General features: G+C 35.6%; 1 protein-coding gene across 5 annotated transcripts in view; it reads left to right on the top strand.

Moving 5' to 3' along the window:
• The window catches only part of PTPRK (protein tyrosine phosphatase, receptor type K), a 557,333-nt gene extending 535,566 nt beyond the window's left edge, over nucleotides 1–21,767 (top strand). For all 5 annotated transcript variants that reach the window (XM_025382413.1, XM_025382412.1, XM_025382416.1 and 2 more), the window contains 9 exons: nucleotides 4,785–4,939; nucleotides 7,264–7,399; nucleotides 7,657–7,806; nucleotides 9,315–9,488; nucleotides 13,536–13,667; nucleotides 13,811–13,936; nucleotides 16,731–16,894; nucleotides 17,401–17,536; nucleotides 20,266–21,767. In XM_025382413.1, the coding sequence (XP_025238198.1) occupies nucleotides 4,785–4,939; nucleotides 7,264–7,399; nucleotides 7,657–7,806; nucleotides 9,315–9,488; nucleotides 13,536–13,667; nucleotides 13,811–13,936; nucleotides 16,731–16,894; nucleotides 17,401–17,536; nucleotides 20,266–20,319 (1,227 nt within the window). In that variant the 3' untranslated portion in view covers nucleotides 20,320–21,767. The remainder of the gene's footprint in view (nucleotides 1–4,784; nucleotides 4,940–7,263; nucleotides 7,400–7,656; nucleotides 7,807–9,314; nucleotides 9,489–13,535; nucleotides 13,668–13,810; nucleotides 13,937–16,730; nucleotides 16,895–17,400; nucleotides 17,537–20,265) is intronic.
• The last annotated feature ends 380 nt before the right edge of the window (nucleotides 21,768–22,147 follow it).

Genomic DNA, 22,147 nt, shown 5'->3' with positions numbered 1-22,147 from the left:
ATTCATTCATGTATTCATTCCACAAATGTTTATTTAAGAGTTTACTATGTGCCAGACATGTTTCTAAATCTTGGGACACATGTTAAAATCTCCTCTTGTCGATCTTATAGCCGATTGAATTAAGACAGCAATAAAAATAAATAAATCAACTAATATACATCATGATAAGTGCTATAGAGAAAAATAATGTTAGGAAAGGAAGTAGGGAATATTATTGAGGCAGGGGGAAGAAATGGTTTACAATTTTGAAAGGATGATCAAAGAAGAACTCATTGTTAAGGATGTAATATGAGTAGAGACCTGAAGTAAGTGAGGGAGTGACGGGTTATGTCCAGGGCAGTAATGTTTCTGACAGAAGGGAGAGTCATTTCAGAAGCCTGGAGGCATGTGTAAAGATGTTAGAATGCCAGACAGTCAGCAGGCCAAGATGTTCAGAGATCCATAAGTGAAGGGGAAAGGAATATAAAATGAAGGCAGAGAAATCACAAAATTGGATAAGTGGTGCTTTGTAGGCCATGATGATTTTAGTTCATACTAAAACTGAGTTAGGCTGCCATTGTAGGGTTTGTGAGCCCAGGGATAACATGGTCTGATTTTTATTTCTAAAAGGATCACTCCAAGTGTTACATTGCAAAGAATAATGTGAGGTGGCTGGTGTAGTAGACTGAAGTGGAATATAGTAACAGTGAAATACATTTTGTGGTAAAGCTTGGTAGATTTGACCACATAAAACTGTGAAATTACCTGTGGCACAAAATTTTATCAAAGGTACATACACACAAAAGAACCTGGTGATTATTTATTAATGTCCTTAATTTATAATGTTAATACCGGTAGAAGAAAAAAACACTAGAATCTCTGAAGAAACACAATTGTTAACATGCCTATTAAAAATGTTTAACCTAGTGTACTGATATACCATTTTGTCCTTTCAAATCAGCTAGAACTTTAAAAAATAATCCTCATTGAGTGTTAGAATGTGTTGAAACATATTTTTATACATTACTGATCATAGTTAAATTGCTACAAACCTTCTTTAAATCAATAAAACAATGTATCTCCAGAGCTTTAAAATATTTATGTCCTTTGAGAAGTTAACTTTCATGAATCTTTCCTAAGGAGTTTATTTAAAATATAATGAATTCATTTATAGCATTTCAAACCTATAGATAACCATAAATGGCCAACAATAGAGAAATAGTTGAATAGTATTTTATAAAAATATTTGTGAGTTATCCTACCAACACGAAAAAATTAGGCAAAATATTAAGTTGAAACTAGCATTATACAGAACAACATAATCATGATTATTGTAACTATAAAATATGTATGAAAATTTCTTAGATAAATCAAGTAGAATAAAATAAGCAATTGATATGGGAGATTTCACAGAGAACCATTAAGCTTGATTTAATGAATAACTAGATCATATTATTAAAAAGAAGATGTAGAATATACAGTCTCTTAAGTTCATACAAGTCTTATAAAAATCAATGATGATCTTAGTAATAAGGAAAATCTGAAGACATAACAAAAAGTTGAGATATTTCCAAAATCCAAGAGAAAGCAATAACAAACCACTGACCAATGACCCCAGAAATTAGCCTATTAGAGGTTACCAAATCCTCTTCTGAATAATCCTTGAATGATTTCCTCAAAACTACAATTACATTGTATAGATCAACAGTTTTACATCAAAATTTACCTCATTATTCTGTAAGAAAAATTTACACCCATAAGTGATTTCTGTTTTGAAATGTGCTCTGAAATCACGTGAAAAGTTGTAACATTGAAAAATCAGGAAAAGTAGAATAGAACAAAGGAAAAAGTAAATATAAAAAAGAAACAAATGAGAAAAAAGAAATAAAAAGCTTGTTCATTGAAAAGATCAATAAAGTAATTAAACCACTATCAATTCTAAATGAGGTACAATGAAAACAAAATACGCAATATTAGGAAACACAGAGGGACATAGCCGTTATACCTGCTATTAGAAAAGCTATAGAAAATATTATGTATAAACCTAAAAATATAACTTTTAGTCTAGGACACTGATTTTCTAGCAAATGCTAATTCTCAAAAATTAGATCATGAAGAGTTAGAAGCACAAATAGATGGTAAAAGAAAATAGAATGATTGTTAAACTTTATCATTAAAATTGCACTGTGTTTTTAAAGTTAAAGTTCCTTTATCCTTTAAGGAATAGCTAATGTCTATGTCTATGTTTTAAAAGTTAGCATAACGTACTTGGAATCCTAGGCAACAGAATCATCCGAGCCCGGAAGGCAGAGGTTGCAGTGAGCCAAGATGGCGCCACTGCTCTCCAGCCTGGGCAACAGAGGGAGACACTGTCTCCAAAAAAAGAAAAAAAAAAAAAAAAAAGAAGGTTAGCATAATGGTGATAACAGAATCCGATAACGATAGCATTCCCTGGAGCACTCATTCTCTCTTTCACAATCTCTTTCTTCTCTCTCTTCCCCATGCACACACACATTGCAGACCAGTTTCATTCAAGAACATGAAAACATTCAAAATAAAATACTGAAAATTCGGATCTAGGAGTGAATTAAGAAAATATCACTACACGAGCTATTGTTTTTTCCCTAAGAATGCAAGAAGATTGCAACTGTAGTGGGAAATCTAACAGGATATTTTATTATGTCAGTACATTAAAGGACCAAAACTGTATGACTTTATTAATAGATAAATGCATTTAATTTTATTTTCAAAATATTTATAGTAATACTCTAATTAGGGAAGTTAAGAGACATCCTAAACCATGGTAAAGGTGATTCAACAATACCTAGTAGCAACCATGTTAAGGAATGAAGAACTAAAGACTATTCGTTTATCATAAAAAACTAGTATAAAGATTATATTACTACTTCTACAATCAAGAATGTTATGTGGATAATCAGTGTCGCTAATATTAAACGTTTTTGGAAGTTTTAGCAAATGAAATAAGGCAGCAAAAGGAATAAACTGTGTAACTACTAGAAAAGACAAATTATTTTAAGATGAAAGGATTTATACCAAGAAAACTACAGATAATATTTTTAAATGGGATGTATAAACGTTTATTTAAATGATTAAATCTGCATAAATAGTCATGAGTTATAGCTTATCTTTATATTAGCAATAAGCAGAAATAAGAAAATATTACTAAATAATCTTTAAAAATAAAAAGTGCCAAACTATCTCAGAATATATTTAATAAGAATGATACAGTTCCTGGTTGAATAAAAACACAACCGTGTACTTATGGATACACATAATATGTGAATGAGTGCAGACATGCACCGTGTTCCAGAATATAGGAGTAGTTGATATTAATAACACTGTATGGATATAATGCAATCCTATTTGGAAAATCGTTGGATTTTTTTTTCTTATTATTTAGAACAAGAAAAGGGGGCGGGGGTTTAACCATATATTTGAAAATCACTCAGAAAAATTAAAAAAAACATTAGGGAAATAGGCGCTGACATATGAAAATGTACTAAAAAGAGCAAATCCTATAAATGTAATAGAAAGATAAAGGGAGCAAGGCCCATCCAGCAACTCTAATAAAAGAGTTAATATAGAAGGAGTCAAGTAATACCTAAAATCAGGCCTTGAAACAATTTTTGACCTTCTTCACTAGAGTTGAAAAGTAGCAAAAGGTGATTTTCCATTGGGGTGATTCCATGGTGATGCTTATCATTGTGATTGTTACAATTGTTTGTTCATCCCTGCTTTGTGTAGGGCATTGTGCTAGGAATTGGAATTAAGAAAACCTTTAAGAAATGATCACTAACTTCCAAGGTTTTGGTGATACTGGTCTGTATAAGATTGAATCTAAAGATAAACTTTTCCTCAATTTTGTTTATTCCATGTAATGTGTCTACCTTTTCTGATTGAACAAGTGAGACTGAGAGTTTACAGATAGTTCACAATAGAATTTGAATTATATAGATTAGAGTGGGATTTTGTTTCCTTTTGCTACAAATGTGAGTTCTTAAAAATAAATTCTGCAGTATTTAATCTATACCTTCCAAGCTGTGCTACCTCAATCTACAGCCTTCTCCTAACGCAAAGGAAGGAGAAAGCTTTAAAATGTGCATTTATGTAGCATTCTCTTAAATCAACCCAATGGGAGAGCAGCACAACAGCAGATGCTTCACTTCTTTCATTTTGTATTTGTGTTACTATAATACTGTGCTGAATTATTTCACAGAGCTAAGAAAAATAGTTTGCCCAAAGAACAGTTTAGCTGCCTGTATATTTTCACAAGCCAATCTAGAGCAGCACTGTCCTGGAAAATCCCTACATGCTATGCTTCAAAACCATTTTCAACATGGATAAGCAAGGCATTAAAATCTCTTTGTGAGGTGAGAAGCTGGAAAGTTGCTTTTATACACCACTTGAGAACTCAATGCGTTGGGTCAATAGGGCTGCATTTTAGCTTTCCCATTTCCTTCTTTTCCCCTAATAATTTAATGTGTTGTCATTTCCAGCAGAAACAAGCTGTCAAAGTAAATAAAATTTACCCAGACTTTTAGAACTGAGCAAGACTTCTAATTTTCTTTCTTTGGCAGTTGTCTGACAATAAAGGTAAGCTCCTAGTCCATGTTAGGCCTTCACTTTTTTTTTTTTTTTTTTGTAATTTTAAGAAAAGGCATAATCTTTGGTAAAGTTTTTACTGTTATCATTGTCAGTTGGGTCTGTACCCACAATTGTGTTTAATGGCTTTATTTTGGCCATTAAAATGTCTTTTGAAAACATTTATTTCCATCTTTGCACAGAGGGGCTACAATGAAATCCGTGAAGTTAAACAGTTCCATTTCACGGGCTGGCCTGACCATGGAGTGCCCTACCATGCTACAGGGCTGCTTTCCTTTATCCGGCGAGTCAAGTTATCCAACCCTCCCAGTGCGGGCCCCATCGTTGTACATTGCAGGTGAGTGGTGGTCCAAATGGTGTTGACTTTATGCAATCAGCTTATTTTAGAGTGTCAAGACAAGGCTTTTGAGCACAAAAGCTAATGTGTGCTTACAAAGTTCCAGCTTGCTTGTATTATAGATAAAGTAAAACAGCAATAAAATAAAAGTTGTCTGTAAGTAGTCTATAAAACAGGAATTTAAGAAATACATATATTCATCCTAATGTGTGTAGTGTTATCCACAATTTAAAGTATAGAAACTCTGCCTTTTAGTGGCAACATCTGTGTTTTTTGTTTTTATCACTTTTGCAAATCCCATATCGTATAGAATGCTAGGTTGAAATAGACATTTCTTGCCAATCTAGAAAATTCCCAATAGAATTCCAGCTTTTAAAACTAAATTTCAGACATACAGAGTTACTAAATGGCCTAAATTGCAAGGATTTGTGCTGCAAAACAGCTATTTAAAAAAAAAAACTAAAGACTTCACATTAGAGGACCTTGAAAACTGCATCAGTGAGATTCAGCAAATATGTGCCAAAAAACACGAACATTATATCCAGACTTTCTTCTGATTAGAAACTTCTCTTAAAACAAGCATTTATAGATACTAAAAGCAAATTACATGGCCTCATTTTGAGGTGTGACCAGAAAAATAAGTACTGAATCTGAAAAGCGTTTCCTAAATGATGCTGCATACCATTCTCAAATGCTCTTCCCTCCAAGCTACATAATAGGTTGTACCTAATTATTTTTTGCTATCTGAAAATCCAACCTAGTCAGGGTTTAAATAACCTTGTGTAAAAGAGGGGAAAAAAAGCGAGAATGAAGTAAAGGTAAAACATCCCATAGGATCAGATACTATGTACCCTGAAAACAAAAAAATAATCTTCCTTTCAATCCTCCTCATGAAATCTGATGTACTCTTAAATTACATTCCTGTCTCTAACTCTGGGAACAGTGATTGAGAAGATGGTAGGGGACAAAAATAAATAGAGATAGCCACAATATCTTTTGCTTAAATTTCTAAAGGAACAGTGAGTTTAAGAGAAGTGACCAAATCTGGATAACAATGAAATAATGTTACTAGCCTATCTAAGCACTTAGAAAATGAGATAAATGGGTTTTCAATTTAAGGATTTCTTGATTTATCAGAGAGGTTTACTTTCTTATGAATTGCTTGCTTCAGAAGTGCTCTAAGAGTCTCAGATACTCTCTTGAAACAGAAGTGTCATTTTCCACTTACACTGAAGTATCTCTGGACTACAAAGTGAATTCCCCACTCCCTCAAAAAAATCTTTATTTTGTTTTCTCCATTGACTTCTATATATAAAATTGGAGAAACATTCCCCAGGGGCAAAATAATCACACTATATTATGATTAAAGGATACAAAATACAGTAAGATAGAGGAATACATTTTAGTGTTCTATACCACTGTAGGATAAGTCCGGTAAATGATAATGTTTAGTTGGAGAGAGCTAGAAGGAGGATACTGAATGTTCACAACACAAATGATACATGTTTGAGAGGATTCATATGCCCATCACCCTTTTCTGATCACTATACATTATATGTATTGAAATATCACTATGTACCGAAGAATATGTACATTATTATTTGCCAATTCAAGAATAAAATATAATTTTTAAAAATACCTTAGAATTAAGTATAGTAAGATAGTGGCTAGCCTTGTGACTTGCTGGGAATCATATTCTACACTTAATAATTCATTTTCCTTTCTCTTCAGATCATGATTCAAATAGTCTTTATACTGTTACTCTCCTCTCTTTATGTAACCGTCATTCTCTTGCCCATCCCCACCATTTGCATTTCCTGTGAATCATGGCTCCTCAGATTTCCCATTTAAAGGTTTGGGAATTAATTTTCTTTTGCCTTGGTATTTACAAGAGGCGAACACAGTGAGTGAGCCAACATTCTCACATTGTTGCCAGAGGACACACAGCTAGATGAATCTAAAAATATTCAATCTGGAGTTAAATTCTGAAGCATGAATCTGCCACTTGATCAATTCTATGAACTTGAAATTATGTGTATTAAATTTACATAAAATGAAAATTGCGAGAGAGGTATGGAATTTAAATAACGTTATTTTCAATTTGAAAATAATTTTGAACTTTTGTTCCAATCTTTAGTTTATACCAAAGCAGATACTCTGCATGAAGTTATTTGTACATTCACAAGCTTTTACACAGCATGGACAAGTGCTATGCCTTGCACTTTGTTCAATCAATTTGATTCTACCTATCTGACAGTGGAAAAGGTCCTTCTTTAAGGTTATGAAGACTAACATGCATCTTGCAATTTGTTAATTTTTTTCAGTGCTGGTGCTGGACGAACTGGCTGCTACATTGTGATTGACATCATGCTGGACATGGCTGAAAGAGAGGGTGTTGTTGATATCTACAATTGTGTCAAAGCCTTAAGATCTCGACGTATTAATATGGTCCAGACAGAGGTATGTAGATTTACCTGTATGGACTTTTTTTTTTCTTTTTTTGCAAACAAAGAGTAGATGTCTCTCATATGTACTCTGCTCAACCGAAAGAGTAGATGTTTTTCATATGTAATCAATATTAGCTCAGTCATATAGAAAAATATTGGTGTTTTAATTCATATTTACACATAAAGAAAATTTTCTGTATTCCCTAACTTCGATGACAGAGAAGTGATACTAAAACTAGTACAAAATTTTCTTTTTCATTCTTTTGGTAGGAACAGTACATTTTTATTCATGATGCCATTTTAGAAGCCTGCTTATGTGGAGAAACTGCCATACCTGTCTGTGAATTTAAAGCTGCATATTTTGATATGATTAGAATAGACTCCCAGACTAACTCTTCACATCTCAAGGATGAATTTCAGGTATTAACTGTTTCTAAAACCTCTTTTATGACTTACTACAATTTGTTCTGGGCACTAGGAATCCTTTTAAAGAAGGTCTTTCAAGTCCCTTTGATCCTGTTTTAAATACAATACATATCTCTTTCATTATACATATTATATAGTCATTTTTCTGTTAATGAATTTGTATCTACTATATCCAAAGTGACAAATAAGTTCAGACTTAGGGAAGAGCAAAGGGGAAAGGTATCATAAAAGTCAAAATTAGGGCAGGCAACGTGGCTCACGCCTGTAATCTCAGCACTTTGGGAGGCCGAGGCGGGTGGATCAGGAGGTCAGGAGATCGAGACCATCCTGGCTAATACAGTGAAACCCCATCTCTACTAAAAATACAAAAAAAAAGTAGCCGGGCATGGTGGCGGGCGCCTGTAGTCCCAGCTACTCGGGAGGCTGAGGCAGGAGAATGGCATGAACCCAGGAGGCAGAGCTTGCAGTGAGCCGAGATCACATCACTGCACTCTAGCAACAGTGACAGAGCGAGACTCTGTCTCAAAAGAAAAAAAAAAAAAATCAAAATTAGTGGTGATTTGTGTGTATTTATAGCCTTTTTTCATGCAGCCATACAGATTTTGACCTGGTCACTCACAGTGTGATGAGATCAAGCACATTAATTACTACTGAGTCTGGGTACAGTGGCGGCTCACACCTATAATACCAGCACTTTGAGAAGCCAAGGCAGGCGGATCTTGAGGTCAGCAGTTCAAGACCAGCCTGGCCAACATGGCAAAAGCTCATCTCTACAAAGAGTACAAAAAATAGCTGGGCATAGTGGTGCATGCCTGTAGTCCCAGCTACTCAGGAGGTTGAGATGGGAAGATTGCTTGACTCTGGAAGATTACTTCACCCTGGAAGGCTGCGGTGAGCTAAGATATCACCACTGCACACCAACCTGGGCAATAGAGCAAGACCCTGTCTTAATAATAATAATAATAATAATAAATAATGAAGTTTGCAGTAAATACTATTTCAAAACAGCCCTAAATGTTTTCACTGCCCTTAAAACATGTCTGAAGGTGGGTGAAAATAAAATCAAGAGCAGAAACCAAATTATTTGATTGTTGGTCCAGTGCTCTTTCCAACATACCATAGCTTATCTTCAAATATGGCAAGCCCAGATGTTACTACAAATGATACCGTTTCCCACTGTGATGAAGGATCATCATCATCATGGACTTCCCAATTGTATTTTCTTTGGTTAAGGCAATGCATTTTGAAGGTAGCAGTGTTGTTTAGCATCCCTTTTCCTTTTAAGAAGCGGAGCACAGAACAATGTGTGTCTTGTTTCTTTGTCACTTCTCAGGCTTCATTAGCTTTAACTACAAAGTCTATCAGCCTGTCATAGTAGCAAATGCCATTGCCTTGCACAAATCCTTAACTTTCTACTTGGCCTTCTAAAAGCCTGATGGATCTGTGTTACACTGCTAAATGGGTCACACTATCTTTTAACCTGGGTTCTCTTTTCTTTTTAGACTCTGAATTCAGTCACCCCTCGACTACAAGCTGAAGACTGCAGTATAGCGTGCCTGCCAAGGAACCATGACAAGAATCGTTTCATGGACATGCTGCCACCTGACAGATGTCTGCCTTTTTTAATTACAATTGATGGGGAGAGCAGTAACTACATCAATGCTGCTCTTATGGACGTAAGAGACTGCCCTCTTTGTTAGTGTAGAGTGCTGTGTGAAAAGCTACATAATGCAACTGAACACTGGCTAGTTTTCTTTTCGAGGAAATTAAAATAACCTAAAAAGGAGAAGTGGAAACTTTTATTGAAATATATTTTTTTGGAAAATGATTTTAGATTTTCCCTATAGGGATTCTTAAGAACTGTCATTTTTATAGCCTTATTGTAGATTTGGAGCTTAATTGTCAGTTATTATATTCATATAGTAAATACTGCAGATTATAAATGTCATCTTAATTATTTTCAGAAAAGAAAATCATGCCTTATCTATTTTGAATATAATTAGAAATGTTTTAAATCACAGCATGCCAAATCGTACAAAAATTGTGTTAATTTGGGAAATTTTTATTTTTGACATTTAATGTTTCAGTAATTTACAATTAATTTGTTGGCCATTAATCAATAAAGACTATTATAAGTAACTAGAGAAGAGATGGATGGTATTAGGTTAACACATCCATCATAATGAAAGAACGATCTTGCCCCATTCAAAATCTTAAACTGCAGAGTGTTGTAGCCCATAGACAAAAAAAATATGGAAAGAAAGTTTTTTGTTTTAGTTTTTTATGTTGTTGTTGTTGTTGTTTTTGAGAGAGTCTCACTCTGTCACCCAGGCTGGAGTGCAGTGGCATGATCTCAGCTCACTGCAACCTCCGCCTCCCAGGTTCAAGCAATTCTCCTGCCTCAGACTCTTGAGTAACTTGGACTACAGGAGTGTGCCACCACACCTGGCTAATTGTTTTTGTTTGTTGTTGTTTTTGAGACAGAGTTTCACTCTTGTTGCCCAGGTTAGAGTGCAATGGCACGATCACTGCTCACTGCAACCTCCGCTTCCCATGTTCAAGCTATTCTCCTGCCTTTCCCTCCTAAGTAGTTGGGACTACAGGCATGCACCACCACACCTGGCTAATTTTTTGCATATGGTAGAGACGGGGTTTCACCATATTGGTGAGACTGGTCTTGAACTCCTGACCTCAGGTGATCCACCTGCCTCGGCCTCCCGAAGTGTTGGGATTACAGGCGTAAGCCACCGCACCCGGCCTTTTTTGTATTTTTAGTAGAGAGGAGGTTTCATCATATTGTCTAGGCTGCTCTCGAACTCCTGACCTCATGATCCGCCCACCTCGGCCTCTCAAGGAAAGAAAGTTTTAAATTATGACTTTGGCCACTTTACTTTGATTACCTTAGAAAGAAGCAAGAAAGCTATCAAGGTTTAGAATCTTTTTAAACAGTTTACTGCCTTCATTTCTAGCTTTTGCCCTTTCTCCTATGAAACAATAGCAAGGAGAAATTAGAAGCCACGGTTCATTTCTTTCTGACTATAATCAGGCTTTCTAAGTTGTTGTTCCTATTAAGCCCAAATTCTATTTCTATGAGCAGTCTTCACCAGTTACTTTCCTCTTTTTGGTGCCGCAAAGTGGAATAGTCTAAAGGCAGGCTCTCATCCTTGTTGTGATTGCTCTTGCCTGTGAAAAGCTGTCATCCTTGCTGTGATCAGAGTCTTGCCTGGCCATTAATCACACCCACTGAAATCACATTAAATCCTAATTATACCTTTTATTTTTATATTAGGTGTCTGGAAAGGCAAATATACTAAATACAGAGATGGCATACAATACTTTTTCATTTCTGCATCTAAATATAGAATGAAAAAAAGGATGTCTGAACAAGAAAAGGAGAAAATAATAATATTTAGAAAAGCATTAATGCCTTTGAATTTTTTGCCATTGGCCTCTTTATCAAATTTTTCTCAATTTCCAGATTGTCTCCTTTTCTTTGTTTTTGTTCTTTTTGAGACAAGGTCTCACTCTGTAGCACAGGCTGGAGTGTCGTGCATGATCACAGCTGACTGCAGCCTCAATCTCCTGGGCTCAAGTGATCCTCTCTCCTCAGCCTACAAAGTAGCTAGAACTATAGGTGCATGCCACCATGCCCAGCTAATTTTTATTTTTTATTTTTTTCTTGCTTTCTTGTCCAAGCTTGTCTTCTTTTCTGTATGAAGGTTGAACCTTGTAATCCACCTGCTCTTACTGTCTGGTTAATCCCCTGTGATTCAAAAAAGACATTTCATAATTAAAGCTGTTCTAGGGATTTTGTGGTGCAAATGAACCTTCAGAGAAGCCCAGCTGTACCTTCGGAGAAGTAAAGCTGGTTTGATTTACAAGAATAGGGTTTATTGTTCAACACTTCCTCTTTCTCCCTACCCTTTATTCCCATCATTAGTGTGATACCTTTTTGCCAGGCCTATGAGGGATTAGGAGGTAAGGCCAAGGATTCTGTAATTTCAAAGCCTTACATATGTTCCTGCATTTAGAGAGAAAAAGAAAAGGAAATTTTCGGTCGTCTTCTCTCTTGTCAGCTCCTCCTCATGCATGTCCCCTCCCCTGTGGCGCATCGGTCTACTTTGACTTACCTTTCCGTGGAGCAGACATTTGATTGGAAAGAGAGCTTACTTTTTCTTAACTTTTCTCATTGTATTAGTTCATTCTCACACTGCTAATAAAAGCATACTTGAGACTGGGTAATTTATAAAGGAAAGAGGTTTCATTGACTCACAGTTCCACAGGGCTGGGGAGACCTCAGGAACCCTGCAAGTATGGCAGAACGGGAAGCAAACCCGTCCTTCTTCTCGTGGTGGCAGGAAGGGGAAGAAGTGCCAAGCAAAGGGGGAAGTCCCTTACAAAACCATCAGATCTCATGAGAACTCATTCACTATCTGGAGAATAGCATAGGGGAAACTGCCCCGCATGATTCAATTATCTCCACCTGTTCCTGCCCTTGACACGTGGGGTTTATTACAATTCTAGGTGAGATTTGGATGGGGACACAGAGCCAAAAAATATCACTCATGAACCTTCATACCTTTCTTAGGAGACCCTCATCCCAGCTGCATGTGTAACTTCATAAGGTTTTAAGGTCATTTGGAAGTAGCCAGGTAAATTATTATTGTCATCTACTCAGATTTATCCTGCAGTCTTCAGCCAGTGCTGAATGCCATGGTTAGCAGCATTTCCCAAATGGTGGTAGCATCAGTGAAGTCCAAGAACCAGTTCTTGTTCTGATGTTAAGATTCTTGAAGGACTTAAATAGTAATGTGATACAAATGAGCTATAAGATCATTGAAATTTTTTGTCAGCATTAGGGAACTCTATAATCTACTAATTATTACTATTATTATTGCATAATTAGTTTAATTCAAATAATTAGTTTAATCAAATGACATTGTCCAGGTCAGATAAATATTGTTTTTACTACTTCTCCCTTTGGAAACAGAAAATATATTGTGTTCTAATCAAGGAGCACTTGGTAAACAAGGAGCTATCTCCCTGCTTATATGGGGACAGTAAGTATATTGTTGTTACTCTTTGGTGCTTCAGTATCTTAAATGGTTGAAACTGTCATTATGACCTTTGATATATGTTAGAAATGCCCAGGAAGCTGTGGAAGGTGGATTGCCTGCGAGATGTGCAGAATATCCTGGTAGTGTCCACATAATGTAAAAGCACAAGTGTTTGAGCTATTTTTCTTATTTGGAGTGATTTTACTTGCACGCACACATACTATCCACATACCCAGATGATTGATAGACATACCAGGGGTTTTGTTCTTACTTTGCCTTCAGCCTCTCAAAGACTGATTGCGTTTAGAAAATTGAAATAGCCCAACAGGTACCTTACAGAGGATGTTAACCTCAGAAGCTCTGTAGTTTCTTCTTTTGTGTTTGTCCTGTATTTACATCTTTCAGTAAAGCAAAAATTCAGGTATTGACTTAAATTGCTTTGGAGGCATTGAAGTCTTCCACCAAATTGATTCATTACCGTACAAGTTCAGTTCATTCCAGTGGTCTGAATCTCTTTATTCATGGCTGAAGCATCACTCTGGCTCCCTCTGCATGTGAAGCTATTACATCATACTGGTCCTACATTGAAGCGTATTGTATCTGTTTGTACAACTGATCATACATTTTAAGTTCTTATGTTTCTCTGTCTACCTTGTTTCTTCACAGAGCTACAGGCAACCAGCTGCTTTCATCGTCACACAATACCCTCTGCCAAACACTGTGAAAGACTTCTGGAGATTAGTGTATGATTACGGCTGTACCTCCATTGTGATGTTAAACGAAGTCGACTTGTCCCAGGTTAATGGCTATGGGTTGCTTTTGTGTACTTACATACAACTTAATAGAGTAGTAATGAAATGCTAAAATCTGCTTTATACTATCCTAATTAGAAAAAATAATGCTTTTTTTTTTTTTTGTCTTTCAAAACATTCATCATTCAGGGCTGCCCTCAGTACTGGCCAGAGGAAGGGATGCTACGATATGGCCCCATCCAAGTGGAATGCATGTCTTGTTCAATGGATTGTGATGTGATCAACCGGATTTTTAGGATATGCAATCTAACAAGAGTGAGTCACTATTGGATCCTTTGAGCTGATCTAGAATAGGTTGATCATAACTAAGATGTGGTATGATTTTATTCAGATAACAGGGAGACTAGAATTAATAAGCACTATATCTTCCACCTCAAAGCTAGTAACCATCTTATGCCTTAGTACTCGAATAAAAACATAAGAAAGCAGAAATGCTGGAAGCTAGGTTTTTTGGTCAGTCACTAGAGTAACATATTCCCTCTGGAAATACAGATGCACTGGCTCAGTCAAGTTGGATAGCCTAGGCCTGGCCTCTGAGTGTATGTAGACTTATCTTAAGGATGACTGCGTGTTTTATTAGTATTGACATCCAGCCCAGAAATGCCATGTGATAAGAAAAATGAGAACATTGCAAAAACGATAATGACAGAGAAGATGTACTGCAGGAGGAAAGAGACATGTTGGATCAACCATTGTAGAAGGGTTCCATGTCACTGTTCCAAGTTCATTATTGATTCTCCTACCTGCAGTTTCATCTCCCTAAATGTCCCAACCTCTGGCTCTACGCAGATCTAAAGGTAGAATCAGTGCTGCTACCGCCATGCCTTTTCCCAGCAGCAAAGTAGTAATTGTATCATCTTTCCCTCACTCCTCATCTGCTTTCCACTACATGACAAATTAAATCTGGGTGGGGAGGATCTTCAAAAAAAAAAGTGCTAATAAAGGCCGGGTGCAGTGACTCACGCCTGTAATGCCAGCACTTTGGGAGGCCAAGGCGAGCAGATCACAAGGTCAGGAGTTCAAGACCAGCCCGGCCAATGTGGTGAAACCCCGTCTCTACTAAAAATACAAAAATTAGCTGGGCGTGATGGTGCGTGCCTGTAGTCCCAGCTACTCTGGAGGCTGGGGCAGCAGAATCATTTGAACCCAGGAGGCAGAGGTTGCAGTGAGCCGAGATCATGCCACTGCACTCCAGCCTGGCGACAGAGCAAGACTTCATCTCAAAAAAAAAAAAAAAGAATTGGAAAAGAAAATATTAATAACTTTCATGGAATTAAGCTCTTTTTAGAGAGAAAGATTACTCTGTTTTTTAAAGCACCAGCTCTGTGGGTGTGTATTATTTTAAGTGTGTGATTAGGATTGTCATGTTTCAGTGTCTCTCATATCAAAATGACTACGTGTGTGTCTGGTTAATAAGTCTATATGTATATAACTGTGAGCAGGGAATGGAATCATATTGACTCCTATTGCTCATTTCAGTGGAGGAAAAAAGGGTAACTTCAATCATTTCATAATATTCATGCATATCTTAGATGTTAATTTAAATGGAATCTCATTATGTCTGCACATCTGTTACATTATGGTTCTAGTAATATTTTAGTTGAAAAAAACAGAACTGCTGAAGACAGTAAGGCTTGTCTGTTAATTGAGCAGTTTATGTGAAAAATATTCTAGGAACAGGAACTGAAATGTTATATTTTTGTCAGCATATTTATTTATTTGTTTGCTCACTTATTGAACTGCCTCTGTATTTGGTATTCTGGTCCTTATTAGTACATGATTTTTTTTTCTGTTCTCACTGTCAGCATTTAGTATATTTAATATATTTCACTGCATCAAATATTTAATATGTACCAACAAGAAGTTTGTAGAGTACCAAGTAGGGCTTGTCAGCTACCAAAAGATGCATGGGTCCTTGGCAATCTGATATGATTTACTCATATATTACTTGTTCTTCCCGATATTTTTATTTCAAGGTTTAAGGTTTTGATTCATTCTTTCAACAATACTACTTTTGGGGAAGTATTATGCAAAGTTCTACTGATACAGAGTGTAGGAAAAAAAGATTTCCGTGTACTTAAGGAATCTTTATTTTTTTCAGGAAGAAAAGCATTACATGAAAATTGTATAATCCTTTTTGTATAAAAGTGATGCATTTAACAGCGAAAGAGTAAAGAATATAGAGTGTTTAACTGAGCGATCTGACATAACTGTGTGATCAGAGATGACCTCTTTGAGAGAGTATTTAAGCCAAAATTTAATGAATCAATAGAAATTACTTGGGGGTTGAAGTAACCCACCATCCTGGTTTGTCCAGGGCAGGAGCTTTCCCAAGACACACAGGCTTCAGTGCTAAGACCAGAGAAATCCCAGGCCAACCTGGGACAAGTTGGTCGTTCTATTTGGGATTGAGAGGAGCAAGCAAGAAAGAAGTATTCAAGGCAAAGGGTACAGTATATCCAAAGTCCCCAAGGCAAGAAGTGACTTGATAAATGGATTAAAAGAAGACCAACAGAAAATTGAAGAAGGGGGTGGAGCCAGATCACATCAGTTGTTTTAAGACATGACAACAATTTGGATTTTATGCTAAGATCATTTGAAAGTCATTAAAGCAGGATATGACAAGATTGTATTTGCAGTTCAAAATAATCATGATGCCTATAGTAAGAATGGACTGGAAGGAGATCAAAGTTTATTCAGGGAGCTCAACTAGGAGGTAATTATCAGAGCCTGTGACTGGTAGTGTATTGATGTCAGTGGTGATAAAGAGAAAGCAACGAATCTGAAAGTTATTTAGGAAATGTTATCATAGTAATGAATTACTGGATACATAGTGTGAGGGAGCAACAGGTATAAAGGATGATTGCCATGTTTCCTGCTATTATCACTTATAATGTTTTTGTAGTAACATGTACAAATTGAGGATTTATATCAGCTAGACTCAATCCAGTGTAGATGCTATTTGTATTGTAAATTGTATGCACCTTTTACTTTTTTGTAAAAATTGTAGTCCCAGCTTATTTACATAAAAACACGTTTCCCTCTACAGCCACAGGAAGGTTATCTGATGGTGCAACAGTTTCAGTACCTAGGATGGGCTTCTCATCGAGAAGTGCCTGGATCCAAAAGGTCATTCTTGAAACTGATACTGCAGGTGGAAAAGTGGCAGGAGGAATGCGAGGAAGGGGAAGGCCGGACGATTATCCACTGCCTGTGAGTAGGGCAGTGCAGCCCGTCATTCATAGGGCCTTGGTGCTTATTTTCTCATTTTCAATATTGAAGACTATCCGACTTGCATCTTATGGACCTCCCATAGATGTTATTTTTAAACAGTCTTCCTGTCTCATGAGTCTATAATTAACTACTAAGTTTATTTTGTATATTTTCTAAATATTGATTATTATGTAGTTATATTATTTAAACTCTTTGGAACACCACTCTTAACAACTTCAGATTTACACAGTTTACAAATATATCAGAATCTCAAAGTCTAGAATGCAGCAATCTATGTCTATAGCATATTCCTAAGTATAAGTTACTGATCTAATTTCATCCTCAAGTTTCCTCCTCTCTGCCTCGTACACATATAAAGCAAAATTAAGACACAAATGGAAAACAATTAAAACTACAATGTCTTATTTTCTCAAACATATATGATAGTGTGACCTGTGGTCACTTGGTGCTGCTATCTAAAATGCTTGTGCTTTCTTTGCTTTCAGAAATGGTGGCGGGCGAAGTGGCATGTTCTGTGCGATAGGCATCGTTGTTGAAATGGTGAAACGGCAAAACGTTGTCGATGTTTTCCATGCGGTAAAGACGCTAAGGAACAGCAAGCCAAACATGGTGGAAGCCCCGGTGAGTCACAGCATCTTAGACTTGGAAGGCATCTTAGAGACTAGTTAGTCATATACCTACTTATTGATTTGACTTCATACACACATAGGGAATCAGATGTGAAAATGAGACGTTGTGGGGACTTTCCTGCCTAATTAATAGATTGCTGAGCACGCCCCTCTACCCACAGACACTTAATCACATATCACATAAGTGAAACTATTTTCATTTCATTTGGAAATTTGTAGGATTTTTTTTTTTCTGTTATAGCCAAAAAATATTTGCTGCAGTAAACTTTGGTAAATGGTCCTGTAAGAATAAATCCTGTATTAAGGCTGTATGTCTAAGGGATATAGGTTTCATAAGTACCTTAGACAGCCAGTATTTTTAAAGGGCAACTGAAATTTAGTTTTGTCAATATCTATAATTATTCATTTTCTGATCAAATTATAAATGGTTAAACTATCATTATTAAGTTTTCAGCTTTTACCAACTGTAGAGGGCAGTTCATATCATGCTACTTGAGCTTGTCAAGGCTCATGAAGTCGGAACATAGCTTACAAAATAAGAGCTGATAGGGGTGTGTGTGTGTGACAGTTCATCTAGGTGAAGCTGTATGCAGAGTAAGAAAGAAAGCAACACTTATCTAACACATTTTACTTCTAACGAGAGGTATCTGTGGGTTACACGTATGTATGTGCATGATGGGATCAGGTTGGGAGCAGCTGTGTAGTGTATGCTCACAGAGAAGTAAACCAGAAAAACCAAGGCATCATTGTTGCTTGCCCTACATTTATCAAGATGATCAGATAACTAGAATGAGCAATTCAATAAACCTTTAAAGTATTTCACCACTTCCTGCTCGTGGATTGCTCACACAAGAGTTGTGTTACTTCCTGAGACAAAATCTGAAGGCTTAGGTTTATACTGTTTCACTTTTGCAAGAGGTACTAGACTTCCACCCTTTCTACAGGTGCCCTCAAACTCCTTCTCAACACCGCCTCATTTCCCTGGGTTGTTGCAGCTGTCTACACAAGATTACATTGATTTTGATTGGGGTGCTGGCTGTGGAGATGAGAAAGGGGGATGAATCGGAGAGATTTTTGAGGGGGAACTCTCAGATTGTCTTAGCAACTGAATGAATAGTGGTTGTGTCTTTAAACTCTTTGCAGTTTGAAGATTTCTTGATGTTAACTGCCTCCATTTTTCAGATCAAGTCTTAAAGTCATCAGTGGGATCACTTCTGACTTCAGAATTCAACTTTTACCTTCAAATTTAACTGACTTCCCACCCTTTTTTAATAAAAATTTAAAAATCTATGGTTAAACTCTGCCATTCTGGAGCCTTCCAAAAAGTTACTGTTTTCCTTTACATTTGTGTCTCATGAATCCTGAACACTCGCCCTCTGATTTGTGTTTAATCAGTGTTGATGATTAGTTTAGTGGGCTATGGAGCTGAGCTGACAAGTTTGGTGAGGAGATTTAGAGTGTAGGCAAAATTGCTGGAAACTGCTTAAAGAGACATAACTATTTCTAGGCACATTTTGGTTCCTTGAATGCACTCGCCACAGTGGTAGGTGAATTTGAATCATACCTACTTGGTAAATAGTGTTGGAATGATAAAGACCTCTTAAGGAAAGTTTTATTACCCTAGTTTATTGCTGGAGACACCTGGAACTTCTCTTCCAAAATAATATGCCTTTTAGACTGTTATCCAGCCTGAATTTTTTCCCACTTAAATGAACTGAGTTGGGAATTTTTAAATGAATTGCATATTATAAGTAATAGTTTATTATATAGTCTCTGAATTTTTCTAAATTCTTATTATGGAGCAAGTCCATAGATGGGCTTAGAGGAAAGGCTGTTTTAACTCTAAAATGTTATTGCCAATATGTTGTCTTAAACATATAAAGGCAGCAGAAATAAATGTTCAGGTATAAGTAGGCTCAAAATTTAAGGACCACTAACCATTCTTGAAAAATTTGCTTAAATACTCTGATGGACAAAAACAGTGTCAAAAATTAAGAATTTGAAATTGCATAAATGGCTGTTTAAAATGGCTGACTTTTTTTTTCTCAAGGAAATCATCGGAAATATATGGAGAAAAACATTTGCAGTTGATCACTATAGCATTATAAAATAGAGAAAATAAGAAAAGCAACTTAATAGTCAAACAATACATATGTTTGATTTTTATGTGGTATTAAAAGATGTTAAATAATGTGGAAAAAGAATTGCAACAGTGTTAAATTTTAAAAGTTACATTTAAAATTATATTTTGAAGTATACATAGTTATATTTATTCTAAGATAATTATTTCAACCATGCACAAAAAGAACTGAGGCAAACTAAGATGATATTTTAACAATTTCTTCTGATGATAGAATTATAGCTCTTTTTCTCATTCTTTATATTTGTTCAGAATTTGTATATTCTTTAGATTTGTACAGAATTGTTCTGTAATGATCAAGTATTACTATTATAATCAGATAAAAAATTTTAGACATTTAAAAAATTGATGGAAAATATGAGTCTAAGATAAAATGTCTTTTTAATATAAATTTCCTTTTTCTTAAATGGATCATTAGACTCAAGTATAAAATATGTATGCCTAGATATTAATCTCATATATAGAAAAAATAAATTGTAATCCTTGAGTTATCTAAATTGGTTGTCAAGTTTCATTTGGTAACTGTTATTTAATGTTAGTCTCTTTCTTAACTGTTCTCACTGTGTTTTGACATCTTTCAGGAGCAATACCGTTTCTGCTATGATGTAGCTTTGGAGTACCTGGAATCATCTTAGTTGGGTGAGACTCTTTAACGTGCATCTATGAAGAAACCTGTTCATCTATTGAGCCAGCAACTGTTGTACCTGTTACACTTGTGCAGAAAGATTTTAATGTGGGGGGTGGGAGACTTTTACATTTGAGAGGTAAAAGTATTTTTCTTATGAAGTTGTGTATCTTAATAAAAAGGACTGAATTAGTTTTTATTACTATATTAAAGCATCAACATTTCATGCCACATAAATTATATTTAATAAGAACCAGATTGAAATGAGAACTTATTGGTGTTTGTACAGTGAACATGCCACCTTTTTTCTCATGGTTTCAGTAGAACAGCTACCATATGTTGCATGAGTTCATACTTTCTACGTGGCATTTTTCTCCCTTTCTAAAATGAAAGCTGATGAATCTCAAAAGGAAGAAGAAAAGAAAAGCTGTGCAAATTCATAGTAAAGATCATTTTTTATATGTTTCCAGTGTAGCAGATCTCTATATAAATATATAAATATATATAACTGGCTTATTTTCTTTTAATGTGCAATGATGGCTGGATCATTTAAAGTTCTTTTTAGAAAATAACATAAGCCAAAGACTCAAGTGTAAATATGTCTATATGGAGAAAGCACATTATATTTATTGGTTACTTACATTCCTTTTTTGATGGCTAAAATACTACCACCACACAATCATCTTTTTTTTCCTGAAGAAAGCTTTTTCTTTAGCTAAAATCAATTGTAAACGATTTTTGTAGATTATTTTTTGTATGTTTTAGTGTAAGTAGAGGATAAACTTTTTATTCATAAACCAGGAAGCAATGTTCTTTATAGTGATTCTCTTGTGTACATGCTTGTGAATTGAATTTGTGTAAAATCCCTTGGCAATTGGGTCTTTTAATATAGGACCAAATTAAAACATTTTACTGAAAATGTATAGTTTTTCACAATTTCATTAGGTAAATAATGGTTTGGTGATCATACATGAGAAATGTACACATTAAAAGGCCTTGCTGACAACTTACACAATGTTGAACACAGCCTTTAAGCATCGTTTAAATTTTAAAGGAATTGATTTTTTCAGCCTGTGGCCCAGCACTGGTCAGGAAAACAAGATGGCAACATATATGCTTTCAGGGTCAAATTTTAGCAAACTGTAAACTGTTAGGGTGATAAAATGTTTCTCTTGATGTTTACATGCACAAGCTTTGGATTCTGACTATAAAAAGTGTGAACAAATCAATGCCAGATTCCTGTTTTGCGCATTGTCATGGGATTCTTAAGTGAACATTTCTAAATGTGGTCTTGTTCACATGCTCCATGTAGCTGTAACTTCACGTCATCAGCTTGCAGTTTGTAATTGACTAAAGCATTCCAGTGTCCTCTTTCTAGATTGCCAGCTCATGACATGGTGCTTATAAAGATTTAATTAAAGTAAGAATGAAATAAAGTTTTTATAATTATAACAGTTATTGTTTGCACATCATTTTTTCCTCTTAATGTTCATGCATTCACTACTAAATGAGTAGCTTATTCCTACACTCGTTGATACGAATAGGCCACAAAAACTCTACTCAAAGTAAAACTAATTTCCAACCTCTAGTTTCTTTTATTTTTATTTTCTTAATTGAATGCCAAAATGTCCAGTAGCTGGAGGTGGAAAAGGCAGGGAGATTGACATCATTTTTTGTTTGTTTGTTTCTATATTTATCCATGTATGTAACACACATTTTCCATTTATGTATGTCACTATCCATTTATGTAATACACATCTTACTTTTTTCTTATAACCAACTTGACAAATGGTACTTATCATCCCTATTTTACAGATGATGAAATGGAAGCTAATGAG

The sequence above is a fragment of the Theropithecus gelada genome, chromosome 4 (assembly GCF_003255815.1).
Source record: "Theropithecus gelada isolate Dixy chromosome 4, Tgel_1.0, whole genome shotgun sequence".
NCBI lineage: Eukaryota > Metazoa > Chordata > Mammalia > Primates > Cercopithecidae > Theropithecus > Theropithecus gelada.
This window is presented reverse-complemented; position numbering and strand designations above follow the sequence as displayed.